The sequence below is a fragment of the Arvicola amphibius genome, chromosome 11 (assembly GCF_903992535.2).
Source record: "Arvicola amphibius chromosome 11, mArvAmp1.2, whole genome shotgun sequence".
Taxonomy (NCBI): Eukaryota; Metazoa; Chordata; class Mammalia; order Rodentia; family Cricetidae; genus Arvicola; species Arvicola amphibius.
The window spans coordinates 104489660-104511056 of NC_052057.2; the positions used below are offsets into that span (position 1 = coordinate 104489660).

Genomic DNA, 21397 nt, shown 5'->3' on the forward strand with positions numbered 1-21397 from the left:
AAAAGCTGCTAGTCTTTAAGATTCGTGACATTAAGTATTTAAAATTATCACTATAACTCTCCCATACAGTAATCTATGATCTTTTGTAAGTCACTCACCACTTTGGGTCTCTATTGCCTTACTTAAAATATTGTGCATTGTTTAGCCTACCTCACAGGGCTGTTGTGAAGTGTGTAATGACGTGGAGTCCTCTGGAGAGGGGGTGGTTTTCATTAATAATGGCTGTGTTTGGATACTTGTAAATCCTGTTTACTTTGAAAAAGCATGTTCTTAAGTTGGTATTATCAGTGATTTTTAAATGATTTTTTAAAAAGTAAGACCTCCTATTAAAATGTTCTTTACTATTAATTTGCTTTGTGCATGACTGAGTCTTACATTTTCTCAACAACTACGTAACTTCTAGAGTTGTAAAAGTTCTTTTATAGCATTCATGTGTAGAGTGGAAGCCTAAATAAGCAAATGACTTTAGCTCCTTTTCCATCAGGAATTTGCATTCAATTAGGATGTCCTGGAACTCCGTGCAGAATAAAGTTGGATGAAATAACTCTTCTCCAACAACCAGATGGCTCAGTTATTTGTTACACTTGACAAATTATCGAAAAACATTTCAAAAACTTGTTCATTAACCTATATCAGTTATTATCTGGACATATTTGTGTTGCTCTAAATTGGACATATTAAATGGTTTACAAGTTATCCTACTCTACAGAATTTTGATATGTCTGTTATCTGGAGATGACTTTGCTATGCAGTTGTGATAAGAAAAATTTGCAGTTCCTCAGGTTTAACCTTTAAGTTGTGGATGAATACCATTAATCAACTACACATGATATACTCAGTGCTACAAGAGTGTTTGAAATGAGCTCACTGCCTCATTTTCCTTAGAAACAAGACAAAGCATTTTAAATGCTGTTTTTAAACTTTAGAATGAGTGTACAGTCCAGTAACTTGTGTGTTGAAATGATTGTATGTTCTGTATAAAATGTTCTACTTCAGGTTTTTACAAAAGCACCTGTATTATCCCTTCTAAAAATTAAACTTTTTCTTTGCTTTCTTTTGTGTGTTTGATTTTTTATCAACTTTTATTTAAATATCTATAGTTGTTTATTGAGAATGAGAATATTTTTAAAGCCCTAGTGCTATTGCCTTAAAATGTTAAAAAAAAAATTCCATTTAATAGAGCTTTATATAGTGATGGAAGTCTTGTATTTGCTCAGTAGCCCCTAGTCACAGGCAGCTACTGAGAATAATGTACTAGTCAGCTGAGATTTTAAATTTGTGTTAATGTAGACGTGAATACATGCCACTGGTAGCTGTTGTTTTATACATTGAAGATGCAGTAGTTAGTGCATCACACCCTAAGGTGCATTTTGATAGGGGTCACTAAAAGAGTCAGACTCAGAACTCAGTCCTGGTACCAGTGTGTTCTCTAACCTGAAACAAATTGAAGGGGAAACCAAATAACAATGTCAGAATGACTATATTTAGGCTGTAGTTCCTGTACTTAAAGTTTTAGTCACCAAGAGAAAGATAAAAGGGAAACATTGCACTATGAGGAGAAATGTGTGACGGAGGTCTGGAGGGGCAGTCCTCTCGAGTAGAAAGACGGCCTATGGATGGGTGCAACTTAAGGTTTTTATTATTATTATTATTGATTTTTATAGAGCTCTACATGGTGACTGAACTGGCTTGCAGGTAGTGACTGGCATCTGAAAGAAACTGCTTTCTCATATCAGGCAGATCAGGGAAAGAGACTGGTCCAATCACAGACAGGTTTACTGTGACCTTTAAGACCTGCCCACAAACAACGCCCTCCCGCAACTGTGGGTTCCACGAACTCCAGTGCAGTGCCAGCACCGCTATTGAGTGCAGAGCCTGGAGGAACATTTCACTGTCCAGCCATAATAACCCTCATGGCAGTTGGCTTCCCCAAATTTGGGTATTTTCCTTAGTAAATTATGTACAGCTTCTGTTGACGTTCCCTGTATTAAACCGAGTTTTACACTTACATTGCATGGCACTAGTTGCTTCTACCCGCTTTGCTCAAGGTCAGCACCAAAGGGACTGATTTTATTACTGTGCTTCCATGTAACTGCACCAGTGATAAAGTATATGGTATTAAGGGAAGGGATGAACATATAAATATATATTCTATTATGGAACTTCAGTCCCAGGGTATCCAATGCCCTTTTCTGGCCTTTGAAGGTTCCTGCTCTTATGTGACAAAAAATACATACATACACACACACACACACATAATCTATAAAACGCTTAGTTAACTCTGCTTCATATGACATCCTGAAACTTCATGGTGGAGATAAGCTCCCAGCTTCACCCAGTGGAAGGGTGTCTGGCAATTGGTTTTAATTGTCTATGTGACCCACATAGTATAGAATAGAATAGTATAGAATCACACGATAAGGGAGTTTCATGAGGGATTGTCTCAGTTAATCTGTGGCCATGCCTAAGGAGGGGCTACCTTTTTTGAATTAATGGAGGTGAGCAGACCTACTCTGAATGTGGACAGCACCATTTCCGCAGCTGGGTCCTTGACGAAAGAGGAGAGAGCTAACTCTCACACATTAATTCTGCTCTTATGGTTTGGGATGTGATGTGGTCTGCTCCTTTAAGCTTTTGCCTCTTAGACTTCTTAACGTGATAGGCTGTAATCTGGGACTGAGCCCAAATAAACTCTCCCTTCTAAACTGCTGTTTTCAGAGTGTTTGATTACAGCAACATGAAAGGAAACGAGGTGAGATTCCTCCGGCTTCCACTGACACACCCAAATTTAGATTACTATTCAACAGGTGGCCAGTACCCCAGAACTCCCTTCCTAGTCATCCCTATGTTTGCCTTGAGAGCCTCTAAAGACCTGTTCCCAAGGTCCATCCAGAAACGATTGGACCATAGGTATGTATATCACCATGGGTGGCACCTTGTGGAAATGGGATGGTGCTTGGATGTGCCAACTGGAGTGTCTCCATACCCTGCAACTGTATGCATGCATACCAGGTCATACGGTACTCATGCTGTCATGGTTCAGTATTGTCTGAGGAATCTGAGACTTCCATATTTGAATCTGGATTTATGGCTCTTAAGAAACATTATCTGTCCAGTTTTTAAAATTTATTTTTATTTAGGTTTATATACGTGTAGATAAATACATAAGTGCAGGTTCCTTCAAAGGCCAGAAAAGGGCACTGGATACCCTGAGACTGAGGTTCCATGATAGAATTTGGGTTCTCCAAGAGAGAACACTGAGTGCTCCTCACTGCAAAGTCATCTGTTGAGCCCGAGGATAAGGCATTTTGATAGCTAAGCTCTTGGCTACTTAAGTTTGTTAGGGCTGCTACTTTATGCTGCTGCCTTAGAATACCACAAATGTTACAGGCCAGGATGTGTATACACATACTCCTGGATGACTCTCGAAAGATGAATGTTTACTTCTAACAGAGGCTATTTTTATTCATCTTTGTATCATTTCCAACAGTTTTAAATTTAGTTAACCAGATTAAATCACTTCTATGGTGAACTAAAATCTCACAAGTGTCTTGCTGACATTCTTGAGAAGTGCTATTTTTAATTCTCTGACAATATCTGATGGCAGTAACTTAGGGGAATAAACATTCCCTTTGGCTCATAGTTGAAGAGGTTAGTCCATCATGGGAGGTAGGGCATGGCAGAGTTTATGGCAGCTGCGACAGGTGGCTGAGTCTACTCACATCTAGATGGACTGGACCCGGACATAGAGAGCAGACTAAAAGCAGGACTGGGCTACAAACCTTAGTGCCTGTCCCCTCTAATGGCCCACTTCTTTCAGGGTTTTAGAACCCTGTCTCTCCATGGTTCTAAAGCTGCCAGTAGCTGGAGAGACCAACAGAAGCCTTTGGGAGAGCGGTTCACATTCAGGCTATTAACAAGTGCCATTGTGACTGGTTAAATTGTGTTTATCTTTTTATTTTCCAACTTCCAGTGGTATATGGGGCTTTTACTTTTCAAAATTATGTTGAAAAGAATAAAGTTACTTGTAAGTGGGGGAAACTTTAAATGTAAACTGCCAAAAAAAATGTTCCTGACAAGTTATGTCTAAGGTAACCAAATAAAAAAAGAATGCCAATTTTCTTTTAGGGGTTCCAGAATCTTTCTTTGGCATATAAATATATCTTTAAATTCTGGTCCATTTTACAGTAACAGAAACTTGAAAATATAGATGACACATTATGACTGTGTTTATGTAGGAAAAACAATGAGACCTATACTTAAATCTAAATTAGAAAACTGGCTAGTCCTGTAACTGCCTCTCTTCAAGGTTTATGCAGGACAAGATGTGCTATTGTAGGGTAAAAAGGTCAAGGAAAAACATTCTGATCCCGACTTGACCCCAAACCCAACACCAGGGGCAAGAAAAAGAATCACACCAATTCCTCAGTTTGCCTGACTGTCAGGCCACAGAATCCTACCAATCCTTGGGGTTGCCAAAGATCAGTACACAGAAGCCCACTAATCCCAGGCCACACTGGCAAACTCCCCGCCTACCCACCCAAGAAACCCTATATAAACCCTGCATTCTGTTCAACTGAGCTACTTTCTGCAGCTACCTTCCTGCATCTTTTTTCCCCCTTCCAAACCTCTGTGTGAGGTTTGTTGTACTGGGACTCTGGTATTTGGACTCCAGGATACCTCCCGGAGCAGGAGCAGGGCTCTAACACCTTTGCTCCGGAAACCCCTCCCCCCACTGCTGGAGCAGAGGTCTAACACCTGCACTGGGGAAGCCTTTCCCTTCAGAGCCACAACACTTACAGCTATGCACTTGAAAAGCATTCACTTATAGAAACCTGACAGTTCTTCTTACTTATAATTCCCGCACATCGTTTAGCATAATGAACACTGCTCATTTCTTTTTAAATACCACCTCTTGTCACTCCCGTATGCATGTTTTAACTTTTGTTGTTGTTAAAAGACAAGGCCTGACTCCTGACCCTCCTACCTTGACGTCCCGAATGCTTGAATCATAGGCATCCAGGCTTAATAGTGACTTTTTGAAACGGTCACAGTCCATCACAATTTTTAGGAAAATTCAGTTTTAAGCCAAGCATGACAGTGCAAATTTGTAATCCCAGCACCTGATGTGGAAGTACTAGGATCCGTTGAAGGCCAACCTGGGCTACATGGAGAGTTTAAGACCAGCTTCAATTACACAATACAGAACGGGATGTGGAGGGTAAACTATTTCATCTTTTTCTATGGACCCTTAGTAATTTTCGTACAGAGAATTTAAAACTACAATAATTTGTTTGGTGCCTTTAATTCTCACTTCTTATCAAAATCCACATCTGATCCTTACCAATAACTCTTTAAGCTACACCATTAAAAGCAAAAGATGCCAGTCCCAGAACTGTATGCTTGTTCTGAGCCCTAGACTGGAAGTCAGCATCTTCTAGACCTGGATGTCAATTAGGCAGCTCAACCTCGTGAGCCTGTTCATCAATACACAGCGATCTTTCCCACTCCAGCCCCAATCGCAAGCAATGGCATCCAAAGCAGAACCCAAGGAGTTATTCTGAATCTGCTTGCTTAGTGTGTTTGCTTACAGAGGGCGGGGGGGGGGGGGGGGGGGGGGAGGGAGAACGAAGGGAAGAAATCCTATCCTCCCGAAGTTTGCACGTAACCAGCTTTCTGTACTGATGACCCAGCACACCAGGGGAGACAGTTCTGCTTTGTTCGCCGGAGTTTCTCCTAAATTCTCAAGCAGCCTCACTTCACTGCTGAAGGGATGGCTGCCTGCGGCTTTCTAAAGGCCAGGCAAACAGAATTCCAAAAACTCGAAACAGAGGTGTGGCAGAAGACGCGGACGGTCCCGGGCCAGCGTGTGCGACTGCGCGCCTGACGGCCCCTTTGCGACGGCTGCCGTGACTGCCGTAAAGCAAGGTCGCCGCGGCTGCTGTAGAGTGAGGTAAGATGAAGACGTCCGGGCTGGGTCTCTGGTCCAGGGTGGGCGTCCTCAGGCACCTGTCGCTAGTCGCCAGGTACCAGCCACGGCGGTGGGGAGGTCGTCCGCAGGCATGCTGCGGCCGTCCCAGTTGCAGATCTTCCCCGCATGCCGCGTCCGCTGATCGTCCTGACCCGGCTTCGAGTTTGGAGGTTGATGGAGACGCTCGTGGAAGCCGGGTCGGGGCGGTGTCGTTTGAGCTCTGTGGTGAGAACGGAGGATGCGAGGACAACGATCGGATGTGAGGACCCGGGCATGGCACGGTGCCTCGGCAGGGGAGGAACTGCTGCAGCCTGCTGCTCTGTGCACCTGAAGGAGTGGCTGGAGGCGTGAATCACGGGGAAAGCGACCACGGCAGGGCGACTGGCCAGGGAGGGGCCAGCTCGGAAGGAGTTTGAGAAATTCTGTGTGCAGGGGCCAGCAGCTGCCGCTTCCAAGAGAAGGTGGTTGAATCGCCATTCGCTTTCCTGCCTTCTGAGACTCCTCGGTGTTCGTCCTTAGGTCGTTTGAAAGAGTGCACACTGGGCTTAATAACAGTTGATGCCGATGATAATGAAGACGGAAAAGCTTCACGCAATTATCTGGCAAGGCAAACCGAGCGTCATTATCATCGGCATCAACTGTTATTAAGTTTAGCATTGCAGGGTAGTGCTATAAACCCAGTAACTTATCAGGGGAAGTAAAGTGTGACCTCACAGCCAAACTCTCCCGACACCTGTGTTTAAACAGTGCAAACAGTGAAAGTAAGCAGCGCTGTTACATTCGTTGTTATAGAGTGGGCAGTGGGTATATAGGGTCATTGTGGAACCCTGTGCTAATAAGAGTAAAAGAACATAGTTATCGGACAGAATAACATAACCAAGTAGAAATAAGTAGGGAAAGGAACAAGACAGAAGGTGGCATAGTTTGCCAGTTTCTCGTTACAACCAGAAAACCTAAGCCAGAAAACTTAGGTTATTAAGTAAAAGAGGTATTAGTATTCTTGAAGACATAAAGCTAACCACTAGAGGACATTTAAAAATATTTAACCAAGATCATTTATTGGGGAGTTAGGAAGTACATACTAAATTTCTTATTCTGAAGAAATAATTGGAGGTGATACCCAGGATGAAAGACTAAAATGTTTACTAAGGTGTTCGCTACCTTGCCAATACCAAGATCATTTATTCCTATATTGCACATGCATATGCATGCGCGTGAGCACACACACAAACACACACACCCTCACAAAACAAACAGTGAGATACTGTGCTTCTTGACTAAAAACTTCTTTCTCACTTATCTCCCAGAAGTAATTCTCATTACGGTCAGAAGTCTTGTCTGACATACATTCTGAGATCCAAAGGTCCCAGGCCAGGTCTGTTGACTCAGAAACATTGTAGAAGCCCCTCCCCTGCATTCCTCTTGGCTAAAGTGTTCTGTAGAACTGCAGATAGCCTTTTCTTTTCCAGTTTTGCTTTTGTTGTTTGTTTGTCTGTTTGAGAAAAGGTCTTTCTAGGTCGCTCGAGCTGGTCTAGGACTCACTATGTAGCCCAGGCTGGCCTTGTACTTGTTATTCCCCTGCCTCAGCATACCAAATGATAGCCATGTACTGCCATGTGTGTGTGTGCTATCAATGATTATTGAAGCTAATTTTAGATTTTTCTTCTTTTTTTGTCAAATTGACCCTTTTTTTTCCTTTTCAGAAATATCTCTTTGTTCACAAAAACAAGATTATCTTCCTGTTTCATGAAGAAGATGATAACAACTGGGTTACTGTTAAAAACATCTGCGGGAAGACCACAGACCAATGAGTAGAATCAATAAGAACGTGATCTTGGCCCTCCTAACACTGACAAGTTCTGCGTTTCTACTGTTTCAGCTCTACTACTACAAGCACTATCTGTCAGCCAAGGTAATTCCGTGTTTTTCTTATTAGACGTCATTGTGGCTGCGCGCTTTCTTAACATGTAAATTACAGTACACCCAATTAATAATGTTTAACTTCTATGGAAACATTTCTCACAGGGGTTCTCAACTTTGTAGGATGTAGCAGACAGTTCAAAATTACAATTAAATGTTTTTGTAATTATGCAATTAAATCAAAAGTAATGTTTAAATAATATTTAATCTATTCACATTTTCTGATAAATAAAAATTATTATTTCACAAAATAATATCAGTTAAATTAAGTCACTGATAGGTAACTTTGATTCCAAATCTACAGAAGAGTTGTAGTATAGCTTACCTGTGTTGCTGTTTATGGGACCGAAGGTGTAGAGATACTGAAGGAGTCCAGGAGTAGTAAATGCCTGTAGCACCATGCTGGGATGACTGCCCAGCTTTCCAGGCTCTCAGCAGAGATGACTAAGTCGGCCATTGTCTTAGAGTAAAGAAGGCCTACTTCTGCTTATGTGTGAGCTTTACTGACTTTACTGTAGATGTCCTCTGGCCCTAGACACTTAATTAGATGAGTTTATGTTTTCTGTGATCTACAAATCAAATCAATCCAATTATCTAATAACTAAAGATAAGGAACAAATATACTATATTTCATAGAGGGCTAGGCTTGACTTTTCAGATTTAGGACTGTCATTCAGGCTTTCGAAATACAAACTTGATTTGTTTGGATGTTCTGTCAGGGAGCTCAGCTCCTCATATATATACCCTTGGTTGAAGAACAGTCCTCTTTGACTGATTGAGTGTTCAGCTTCAAGAGGGAAAAACTTGGAGCAGTGAGGGAAGAAGGGGACACCTGCCTGGCCAGCCATATTAGTCCTGACAATCAGTAGGGTAGCAGATACCACAGTGTGATCCCCTCATACAAACTCTAGTAGAATGGTAGCTTTGTGAGCATCCATGAACTCTAGTTTTCAAGTACAGATATTCTTCAACTTACAGTAAGGTTACATCCTGATAAACTCAGTATAGGATAAAAATATTGTAAGTGAAATATAATATGCCTTGCCTACCAAACACCATAGCTTGGAATAGTGTGCTATGAAGTATGGGTACCTTCCTCATCATGTGGCTGGTAGCTCCACAGCACCATGAGTGTTGAATAGCCTGTTACTTGCTCAGGAAAAGATAATTCAAAACTTAATGTATCATTCCTATTCGGGGTATAATACTTTCATCATTGTAAACTCAGAACGTTGTGAGTCCACCTATTGTAAGTTGGGATCCATTCATAATTTGCTTACAGTTCACACCACAAAGGATATGTCATTTCTCTAGGGATTATTTTCTTCTCATTAATAACAGGTTAATGTGGTTTTAATTAAATGTGCTTGTCTGAGTTGTATTTATGATTACTTGTTAAGACATGGTATATTAGAAGGGCAAAGGTCTTACTCTCAATTTGATAGTTGTAGCAGTAGTAGTGATTGTGTGTGTGTGTGAGGGGGCTTCTCTGTGTAGCCCTGGCTGTCCTGGAACTAGCTGTGTACTTCAAGCTGGCCTTGAACTCACAGAGCTCCACCTCCCTGTGCCTGCTGAGTGCTGGGATTAAGGTCATTTGGCTTTTAGCACGTCACTTCTTTGAGCTTTGATTTCTTTGACTGGAACTCTTAGCAGCACTGCCAGCTGAGCTCAGTAGTCTAGTTGATGTGATGCATCAACTACATCTCAGTGTTTTCTACATGTCTGTGCTCAAAGATGATAGCTTCTAGTAGCTTATGTTTCCTACTGAAGGCTTACATTACCACTTTAAAAATAAAGTTGAGAGGCTCGAGAGATGGCTCAGTGGTGAGGTCAGTTGCCTGCAAGCTGGACAATCTGAGTTCAGTTCCCAGAACCCACATCGTAGAAAGAGAACCGACTCCTGAAAGTTGTCCTCTGACCTCCACACATGTGACATGGCCCACCTCCCACCTCTTAATAGACAAACAAATAAACAAATAAATAAAAATAAAGTTGAAGTAAGTTACTATAGAGTCCTTGTGTGTCTATCTCTCACTGTTTAACTGGGATCTAGAGTGAGGACCTAAAACTTGTTTCTTTACTTGGGCTACTCTGATGCAGAAGTAACTCTGTCTGAATAAACTGTGTTCAGATTGGCAGGCATGAGATGAAATGGCTTTCAGAATGCTGAAGACATTGAAGACAGTGGGGTTGACAGCTAAGTAAAAGACAGAATAGGAACTGGAGCAAGCTTTCTATGGTGCTTCCTACCCAGACGAGCCACACCGGTGCCTTCAGCAAACGACTGTTCTCATTACCGAGAAGGGCACACACAGGCTCTTATTCTGCGCTAGCTTCTTGTCTGTTCAGTAATTTGTTTTCTGTTAAAGGGAGAGATAGAAAAGAAGAATGGTGGCAGTTATTCACAGTGAATGATTTCCCTGCTGTCATTAGAGATGAGAATTAGCCTTAGCCATGTAGAACATACGCAGCAAAGGCTTTTGGAATAGTGTTAAGTTGGCTGCTTGATAAAATTGTGTAAAGATTTTCACTTGGTCTTTGACTTTTGGCTTGCTTTGTTTTGCTCTGAAGGAAAGCATGTAGTTATTTGAGGGAAAGTATTTTTGACGGCCTGGTGTAATATGGCAAATTTTAATAAATGTCACCCCCTTATTCTCCCACCCCTCCATTTTTCCATTATTCAGAAAAGAAGTGAATTTCTTTTATTACAGTTAAAGGATGCTTTTTCATTCTTTCCTATATTTCCAGGCTGTAGACTATAGGTTTCAAACCAGATGAGTTATTAAATACACATAGCTTTCTTCCCCTTGCTGACTTTTAACCCCGAGGAGTCCAGTCCATGGAGAACTGAGGAGTGACGGCCTGAGCTGCAGGAGAGTGCAGCACTCGGTTGGGGATGCACCACAGTGAGGTCTCTCAGCCTCAGGTGCGCAGGTTTATAAACAACTGGAGAAAAAACTGATATTGAAGACCTTATTTTTTTTAAACAAAGAATTAACCATTTGACTCTATTGCCATGTTAAGTAGTTATACAAATTAAGAATTTGGATTTTGAGTTCCTATAAGAACTTGATTATTGAATACTATGCTGGAGAAATAATAAGGCTTTTCTTTAAATCTTGACATCCTATTTTTGGAATGCCTGTTCTTTAATGACATAATATAATTGTTTCAGTGGAGTTCAATAGCCACCAATTATTTTTCTACCAGTCCTTTTTAAAATCTGATTCTGCCTGTCCATATATTTATGCCCCTTAAGTTTTCAGTACAGCTATCCAATAGGAAGTAGTTTGAAATATCTTTAGTTTTTTTTAACCCCTTGACTTGTTTTGTTGAAAATTATTTAAGCCAAGCATAGTAATAGGGCATAGAACAGAAGGATCAATGAAGTTCAGTCCTGACTTTTTAGAATCTCACAATGTGAGGAGCTTTGGAATTAAAGATTAAGAAACATGTAAGGAAATAGATAAATAATTTAATATTTATTTCTTCAGGCTTCATTCTGAATGTTTCACTACTTAAGAATTTCCCCTTCTGTTTAGACTCTGTAATCCTTATGTACTGTACACATAATTTTTTGTAATTAGAATTCTGATCAAATTATTTGCATAGCATACCTATAGGATCAAACCTAAACAACATAGCACAGTATGCAGGATCTTCTCTGTTTGCCTCTCCAGATCTCTCTTCGCCATACTCTATGCCTGGGAGGCTGACCTCTGGACTGCATTAGCTGAGCTCCCTTGCCTTTTGGGTTCCAGTTGGGTTCAACCAATGGGAGGCATCAGCTGGAGATTGGAGACTAGGAAGAAAAAGAGGTCAGGTTATTTATTTCTTGATTCTGTTTCTCCGGTTATTGGCTGGCAGTGGCTATGTTCTTAATCACTTTCAACAGTAGCCACTGGGTGCCAGCAGCTGTTCCCATAGGAAGAGTAACTATTCAGATAATGAAATTTAAACTCTAGGATCCTTTGCTTTATAGGTCCATGGGGATATTTACAAGACTGCATGTATTTGTGACATTTGCAAACTGTGCCTTTGCATCCGTTTTCTTATGAGACACCATTAAAATGGTGTGATCTTTAAGACTTAAAAAGCTAGACCCCCAGTGTTCTTATCCTTGACTCTTCAAGCTAAGTTTTCAGGGATAAAAGACATGAAGAATAACATACTTGGGGATCCTGGATTACTGAATATTTTATGAAGGCATAATATTTTAAGTTGGTCTTACGGGCTGAATAGGAGTTTTCCAGATGAACATGAATAGTGTAGAAGGTCATTGTAAATAAAAGTTTATTCCAGCAAAGTGAATTATGTCCTTGTCTGTAGGAGGAGAGTCCTGTGTAGAAACCAAAGGAAATATAGTACAAAAAAACCTTTATGCAGAAAGTTTCTGGATTAATTTGGATATTGATGTGTCTGGAGAGGAGTGAGAGATAAGAGGAGTAGGTAAGACCGAACAGTTCTATGGTGAAGAAGGACATCAGACTGTATGAATGTAATTTCACTAGGTAGTAAGGTAATTGGAAAGGCTTGAAAGTTCTCTGATTCCTTTTATTTTCTCAGGAAAGAGAAAGCAATACCGTATGTTGACAGATGGGATACAGAAAATGTGTTAAAAAGAGAAAGGAGCAGAAAAGGTCACCTAAGAGAGTGAGAGGATTAATGGTCAAGGGAATGAATATAGCATTGCTCAGCAGAATGAAGGCCCTACCAGCATTCCTAGAGAACCAGCTGGGACACCTGTGAGCAGTCACAGTTAGCTGTGTACCTGCTTTCACAGACAAGTGAGGAGCTGGGTTCCTCCTGCTTGTTGTGCTTTGTTTTCAGATGAAGAGTCTCACTGTGTGGTCAAGGTTGGCCTAGAACCCACTAATGATCTTCTGGCCTCAGCCTCCCAAATGCTAGGCTTATAAGTATGTTCCTCTGTGCCCAGCTGTGAACGTGAACTGTTTGGTGGGTTTTGTTTTGTTTTGTGGGATTTGTTTGTTTGATTTTGGTTTTGGCAAAACAAGTAAAATAGAGGCAAGTTGTGAGCATGTAGGAGGGCATGCGTGACAAAACGTGTTTGTGACAGTTGCTCAAAATGGTGGCACAGAGGGAGGAGATTGGGGATGTAGTCTTGACATGGTGGAGTGTTCTAGGTGGAGGTGATAACACTACTGTAACTATATGTTTACTGCCCTAGGTAGAGGCTAAATGGGAGAGCAGGGCTAAAAATGAGGCGGACTAAAGTCTCATTCAGTAGCCACCTTTATTCAGAGCATCAGACAATTTATACTCTGAGTGTGTAAATTGTGCAGTCACCTGAGTTACAGGTACGATTACAGGGACAAGCCATGCATGGCGAAAGCATGTTTTCCCGTAGAGGCACCTGAGTGATGACAGCTGGAGCAAATGCACTCCTCTCTGCTGCCCCTGGGAGGCGCACGAGAACTCATGCCAAGAATAATTCTGTGTTTTGAAAAAACAAGGTCATAAGACTCTTCTTTTCTTGGGGTTTTCTCACAAACACTGAGAAGTCCCCTCAAATGACTCCAATTTCAGACTGTTACAACACATTGTAAAAGGGTAGAATTTATAATATATGATCTTAATTCCAATAAAACTACTATAAAAACAATCTACTAGCTCACTAGAAATTTACTTATTCCAAACTCAACCAATTCAGCAGCTTAAAACGCAGGTTCCAGCAGTGGTGGCACACACCTTTAATCCCAGCACTCGGGAGGCAGAGGTAGAGGCAGGTGGATCTCTGTGAGTTTGAGGCCAGCCTGGTCTACAAGAGCTAGTTCCAGGACAGGCTCCAAAGCTACAGAGAAACCCTGTCTCGAAAAACCAAATAATAATAATAGTAATAATAATAATAATAATGCAGGTTCCTCTCCTAGTATGGGGCTGGAGTGGGAAAACAAATGACTGTCTAGTTTCCATCACTTGTCAGGACTGAGGATCACAAAGTTACCTCTGTTTTTATTTTTTGTTGTCTGTTTCTCTCAGATGTCCATTTGTATTAAACTGCTATTGTCTGAGTTAGAGATCTGTCAAGAGACTGAGTCTGGCTCTCCCTTCATTACTCTTCCTCCCTTCTGTTCTCCTCCAATTAACAAATTCTTACTAACATCTATTTAACCAAGCACTAGGTCAGACATGGGAAACACAAAGGCAGCTTGGCCTTGGCACCTGCCCTTGAGTGCAGTTTAATAAGAGGACGAGCCTCCTTTGTAGGAATGTTGAGCGCATTGTGTTTGTAGGATGAGGCGATTCTAATTGTCCGTCAGCATCCTCCGTTATTTATATCTCACAGGTAGAAAACATTGGAAGCACATGGAGTTGCTAGACTTCTTTGAGCTTGAAAGCTTCTTCTTGTCTCTAGACCGTCCAGCATTCCTTCTCCTATTTAGTTTCTGACAAATCAGGGGCTTATCATATGAACAGTATGACAATATTGCTTTCTCCCTTTTGACATTTCAAACCTGAACATTTAAAAAGCACTGTGAACTTACAAGTAATCTAAAACATTTGAAATAATAGTGCACATTATGAAAAGTGTGAGTGTTGGGGCCATCTCTCAACCAGAAATAATTTCTTTGCTTTACAGTGTTGTTTTGTAAGAGTATGGGGGGGGGGGTATTTCATTTGGAACTATCAAGCAGAATCTGACACTTGTTATCTGCTCATTATTCTCATTATTATACTTTTTTTGTTTGTTTTCTTGAGACAGGGTTTCTCTGTAGCTTTAGAGCCTGTCCTGGAACTATTTCTTGTAGACCAGGCTGGCTTCAAACTCACAGAGATCTGCCTACTTCTGTCTCCCCAGTGCTGGGATTAAAGGTGAGTGCCACCATGACCGGGCTTAATATACTTTTTTAAAATTCACTTTCCCTTTCACCAATTCAGTATATGAAGATAAAGTTAGGAATATGGAGTTAAATGGACAAATCCTAATTTCAGAGATAGAGCAGAGAGCCAGCTGGTTCACGCTATAGTATCAGGACTTTGGAGACTGGAGCTGAACAAAGAGAGGAATGGAGGAGGAGGAGGAGGAGGAGGAGGAGCGGGGAGGTAGGTTGCCAGAGGTTTCTATCCTACCTGGTTCCACAGCCGTTCAGCCCCAAAGAAACACACAGAGGCTTATATTAATTACAAACTGGTTGGCCTATTTTCTCAGGCTTCTTATTAACTCTTATAACTTACATTAACCTATAATTCTTTCTGTGTTAGCCCTGTGTCTTGGTACCTTTTATCAGTGAGGCATTCTCATTTTGCTTCCTCTTGGCCTGGGTGACGACTGCAGACTCAGGCTTTCCTCTCCCCAGAATTCTCCTGTTCTTGTTGCCCTGATTATACTTCCTGCCTGGCCACTGGCCAATCAGCGTTTTATTAAAACAGTACAAGTGATAAATCTTTACAGGGTACAAGACCATTGTCCCACAGTGGCAGTGGGAGGGGAATGACAGACAGGCATAGGAGTGTAAGTGCAGATGCTATTTCTTGATGGACATTAATTGGCTCAGAAATGCTAACCAGGGGCTGAAGAGATGGCTCAGAAGCTAAGAGCCTGATTGCTCTTCCAGAAGTCCTGAGTTCAATTCCCAGCACTCACAACCATCTGTAATGAGATATGGTGCCCTCTTCTGTTGTGCAGGCAGTACATTGTATGCATAATAATAATAATAATAATAATAATAATAATATAGAAATGCTGGGCATACCATTGAATAATATCAGTAACTCACTATATTCTGTCAATGTTTTATATCTTGGATTATTGTATTATAAAATGTATGATTTTTTTTTTTTTTGCTTCTGAGTATGAAATAAGCATTTGGATAGTGAGTGCTGGGCTGTGAGTTTACCAAAATATTCTTTTGCTCTCTTCTAGAATGGAACTGGCTCATCAAAATCCAAGGGACACCGAATTGGATTCGATAGCACACAGTGGGTATGTACTTACAGCTCAGTTACAATGTCTGTGCTGTCTTTAGTTCATTCATTGATATACTCCTCAAGTATTTGTTGATTGATGGCAAGGACAATAACAACCTTGGACATGAGTAGACCTTATGCCCAGTGCTTTACATGGCACATCTCATTTTGTCCTTGTGGAAACCTTAAAAGTGTCAGTATGTATGTTCTCAGTTTAGCTCGTCAGGGAGATTAAGGTAGTTGGTTAGTAAATATCTGAATCCAGATTTTAGCTTTCCATCTCTAGAATTCTTGACTGCTGAACTATAATGCTTCCCCAAATGCAGGAATATATGAATCAGAATTGAGCGATGAATATAAAGGGAAGTTAATAGCAATAAAAATCTCAGTGCTTTCTGTGTAAGATGAGAGAAACGGATAATATAGTATATTCATTAGATTTTTTTGTTTTGTAAAGTTTCAGAACCTCTATATTTTAAAAATACATTTTCTTTTTTTCTACCTACCTAAAAATAAAAACAGAGCTGAGAGGACAGAGCTGAGCTGTAGCTCAGTTGGTAGAGTGTTTGCCTAGCATACAGGAGGCCCTGGGTTCAATCTCCAGCACTGTGTAAACCGGATATGGTAGGTGTCAGGGGGACCAGAAGCTCGGGGTCATCCTCAACTCAAGGCCAGCCTGCCTTCTTGAGACCCTGTGTCAACAGCAGTTTTAAAAATTTGAAGATAGTGCTGGTTTACTAATAAAAAAGGTGCAGTTGTGTTATAGGATAGCCTGTGTTGTAGAAAATGAGCAGATAGTCCTTATGAATGCTTAGTTTTTTTGCTCCTTAGTTTTTGTTTTTGGTTGTTGTTTGTTTTTTTTTTTTTTTTTTTTTTTTTTTTTTTTTTTTTTTTTTTTTGCTTTGTTTATGCTGTTGAGAACAGGATCTTACTGGTGTAACCCTGGTTGGCCTGGAACTTTCTGTGCATACCCTGGCTTGCCTCAAACCTTGTGTGGTCTCAGATCTCTACCTCTGGAATGCTGAAGTCCCAAGCATTCATCCACATATCTGGTCATTCCTGTCTTCCTGCTTTTGCACTGAGTCGTTTGCATTTTGTGGAGCTATTTCATCTTGAACTATAGCAACTTGTTTAATTCCTTAGCAGACTGTGCTCCTCTTGAGGACAGAACCGTGTGTGTTGTTCATTTGCTTATTCCTAATGCAGTGACCAGCATGGTGTCTACTGCGTAGACACTCTGTAAATTCTTAGAAAATTAATTGATCAAAAATTTAACAAAAATAAGTTGTAATGAGGTAGGCCTATTGGCCCAAGCCTTTTAATCACAACTGTAGGGAATCTTAGGCAGGAGGAATCCAAGGTCAAAGCCTGCCTGGGCTTCATAGTGAGTCTAAGGCCAGTCTGGGTGACTTAATGAGATCCTCTCTCAAAATGAAAACTACAGGAGGACTGGGGTTAGAGCTCAGTGACAGAGCACTGTCCTAACATGGGTGAGGTCCTGGGTTCAGTTCCCCAGTACTGGGGGAAAATGATGTTGACTTAGTGATATCAAAGAGATTCTTTTCCTCTGAACAGCGTGCAGTTAAGAAATTTGTTATGCTGACATCCAGCCAAAATGTGCCGGTGTTCCTTATCGACCCTTGGATTCTGGAATTGATTAATAAAAACTTTGAAGAAGTGAAAAATACTTCTCAGGGCCCCGCTTCAGACTGCAGGTTCTTCTGTGTTCCACGAGACTTCACTGCGTTTGCGCTGCAGTATCACCTGTGGAAGAACGAGGTGAGTCAGCTGCCGCAGCTAATGGGAACAATTGCACCACTTAAAATGCAGAACATCTAAAGTTCTTCGTGCAAGTTGTATTGGGAATATTTTTAGCTATACATAACTGAATACAAAGCTTAGAACAAATAAGGCACTTAATCTTTTCTAGTAAGAAGCTGAAATAATGGTGGCCATTGGTGTTTGCTTGCCTTCCCACTGATACCAGGGCTGGAGTTCTTGGTCCATTTCCATCCTCATTCCAGCGTAGCTCTCCTAGTGCCCCAGGACCGTCACATCCGTGCTCAGGGTGGGAGAATGGAAGGAAGGAATTGGGACATCCATGTTTTCAAGGAGGATCTAATTAATACACACAGTTTTCCTGCTCTTTGTTCCTTTGTTGGATTTGTGGGTCTTCAATTTTGTGTTTTGTCTTTTTCCTGGTCTTCTGTTCTAATACAAAGAGATCATTTTATTTTTTATTTTTGTTCTGTGATTTTTTTCAACTGTTCTATTTTAAAAAAACAAAAACAAAAAGCTTTACCAATGCTATTGATTTAATAGTTTTGTCTAGTTGTTTTGTGTGTTTTCTCAAAGTCCTTGCACTCTTTTGTTCATGGCAATGGCTTTGCCTTTGTCTCTAAAGGTCATTAAGTTTTGATTTTTTTTCTTAAAAGTTTACTCCCTGATACTTTGTGTTTTGCTAAAGTTTTTAATGACATATTCATTTTCTTTGGCTTTTGTGTATTTTTCTGATGCAGGTTTTCAGCTATATTTTCTGATCTTTATTCATGTTTAAGAACAAGAAACTGAGCTGTGAGGTGGTGGTGCATGCCTTTAGTTAATCCCAGCACACAGGAGACGCAGATGGCAGATCTCTATGAGTTATAGGCCAGCCTAATCTATTCAGTTAGTTTCAGACCAGCCAGGGCTACATAGTGAAACCCTGTCTTAAGAGACCGGATGACTGCTGGTGGATCAGTGTACAAATATCCACTAGGGAGATTTGTACATGTTGGTGTTGCCCACTCATTCATGTTGGAAGGCTTAATTTCCTTATAGGAAAAGCATACAGTGCTTATAAACCATTTTTACAAAGAGTATTTTGTATTATTTCCTCAAATGTAGTGTGTGGAAATTATAACCTTCACACATATGTACTCTCCCTTTGTCAACATAATGTCATATTTACAACCTACAGATCAAATGAAGTAATGACCTTACAGTGTGAAAGTTGAGAGATGACCACACTGGAAGCTTAACAAGTGATTCATGTGTCTTTGTCTGTGTGTTTGCAGAGGATGAACCTTGTAAACATAGACCCTTGCTGTATATAACGCTGTTGTTAGTATGTGTTGGGAGAGGTCGCCAGCTGCTCAGCTCCGAAATAATCACACAGAAACTGTATTAATTAAACCACTGCTTCGCCCATTAGCTCTAACTTCTTTTTTTATTATCTATTTATTTATTTATTTATTTATTGTGTATACAATAGTCTGTCTTTGTGTATGCCTGCAGGCCAGAAGAGGGCACCAGACCCCATTACAGATGGTTGTGAGCCACCATGTGGTTGCTGGGAATTGAACTCAGGACCTTTGGAAGAGCAGGCAATGCTCTTAACCTCTAAGCCATCTCTCTAGCCCCTAGCTCTAACTTCTTATTGGCTAACTCTTAATTTAACCTATTTCTAGTAATCTGTGTATCGCCACGTGGTTGTGGTTTACTGGGTAAAGTTCCGTCTGGCTCAGGTGGGGCTACATGGCTTCTCCTGACTCCACCCTTTCTCCCAGCATTCAGTTTAGTTTTCCCCGCCTACCTAAGTTCTGCCCTATCAACAGGCCAAGGCAGTTTTCTTTATTCATGATGGTAATCACAGCACACAGAGGGAAATCCCACATCAAGTATGTGAGTTCTCAAAGTAGCCAGCAGGAGAAAGAAAATTCAGCACTCAGGAGGCTGTAGTAGGAAGATTACATGTCAGCTTGGCTACATAACAAGACCCTTTTCCAATAACAATATAATGTAAAAGTTTGTCTTCATTAATATAGTTGATTGGTCGTGGGGGTAAGGACTGAGATCATTGTAAACAGGGTTTTCACTGTTCTCATCTGATAGGGTACTTTGCATTATGTAAGAAACAGTACAGATTTTCATAGTTTAGGGTATAAAACACCCAGATGTTGCTAAGATTACTTCCCAGAGGGAGACATAAATAATGGCTACACCCATGGCTATCCCTCTCGTCAGTAACAAACTGAGGCATGATCTCACCAAAGTTCCCCCTGGGAAACCAGTGAGTTTCTTACAGATGAGGGGTTACTTTCCGGGTGTGGGTGATCCCCCGCAGCAGGCCTTACCTGGAAAGCCTTTCCCTGGTAGTGATCTTGCCCATGGTTACATACATGGAGCCTCCTTCTAGTTTTCCCCGGCCTCTGTTCTCCAGCACTCCCTGGAGGTGTCACCTGGTGCAGTTAAGGCAGAGTTACATACAGTAGGTTGGGGAGCTGCTGGATACTCAGGTCTTGAGGCCCTCCCTAGTCCTCTACAAGGGGTGTAAGCAGTCAGCAGTCCCAACTGGGATGACCTTTTGCAAGAGGGCACAGCTGGACTTCCCAAGATGGTGATCTCTTAGCTCTGATGGTCACTCACAACACCAGTGTTCTGGCCTCGACCTCTAAATACCAGTTTGTTGTCATGGTAAGAAATAGTCCTCCACATTTCCAAAGTGTCCCTTGAGTGCACTACTCTTGCTACTTTAGAAGAAAGGAATGTGCACTGTTGGCAAGACTAATATCTCCAGAGTCCATGGGAGGAGCTAGGGAGCAGTGAGATGGCTCAGCAGGTGAGCTTGCTTATCGCCAAGCCTCACAGTCTCTCTTTGATCCTCAATATTTGTTTCTGAGTTCTGTGGCCAGTGAAACACTGTCTTAAGGCATTACGTTCCGTGACTGTAGGCTGGGCATGAGTACCTTCCTTGCTAGCCTCACATGGTTTCTGTGGGTAGCAAAGGAGTCAGTGTGCTTGCCCTTTGTACCCACTAAGTGGCTCTCTGTATTACTCCCTGTTTCAAAAGCTGACTTATCTATAATACTTATGCTACTTCTTTTATAGGGTGAGTATCATGTCCAAATGCAAATGTAAAAGCTTTTCTGAGATTATAAGTTCCTGTGAGATACAAGGCCTTTAAGAATCAGAAGTTCACTGTGGCTGAGTCGGCCTCATATTTACAGACTTTCTGCACAGGCCGCTGTATCCAGCAGATAGGCTTTTTTTTTTTCTTAATGTTTTTAATCAGAACAAAATTGCATCAGCCATTTCTTTCCCAGCGGGTTTCCTGGTATGCCGGCTTTTACTGTCTTTTGGGCCCCTCTTCTGCAGTGTTTTCTGAAGCATAGATGCTTGAGTTGTAATGTGGACATATATGTTGGGCCAGCAGATACTCATAATAATATTTAAACATCAAATTCTCTATATCGGATAATCTTGGTGAATAAGGTTTACATTCTAATCTTGAACTTGCCCATTGTGTACAGTATGTTGCAGTCTGCTTCCTGGTCTTTGCTCTGGGGTGGGAATTCTGTTAGAGCATTTTGAAAGTGTTAGGAGATAAACATTGTCAGTTTGCTTTTCTGTTCCTACTACTAACATCTACTTCATAGAAACTATGGGAGGGCACTAAGTGAGCTTCCTCATCCTAGGGGAGAGGTTTGTGTTGGTCTTCAGAGTCCTTAGACATATTCCTCACACCTTTGTTTGCTACTTTATTCTTTCAGCACTGCCTTCTGTTTACTACTCTCATTTTTAAAAATATTCTGGCAA

At 41.2% G+C, this 21397-nt stretch overlaps 1 protein-coding gene across 3 annotated transcripts in view; it reads left to right on the forward strand.

Moving 5' to 3' along the window:
- Positions 1–5863: 5863 nt before the first annotated feature.
- The window catches only part of Fktn (fukutin), a 38567-nt gene continuing 23033 nt past the window's right edge, over positions 5864–21397 (forward strand). The window contains exons 1-4 of one of the 3 annotated variants that reach the window (XM_038347642.1): positions 5864–5953; positions 7675–7883; positions 15777–15836; positions 17396–17599. In XM_038347642.1, the coding sequence (XP_038203570.1) occupies positions 7779–7883; positions 15777–15836; positions 17396–17599 (369 nt within the window). In that variant the 5' untranslated portion in view covers positions 5864–5953; positions 7675–7778. Of the gene's footprint in view, positions 5954–7674; positions 7884–11571; positions 11710–14672; positions 14726–15776; positions 15837–17395; positions 17600–21397 lie in introns of those variants that run through there. The other 2 variants (XM_038347643.1, XM_038347644.1) reach the window with 2 other exon arrangements.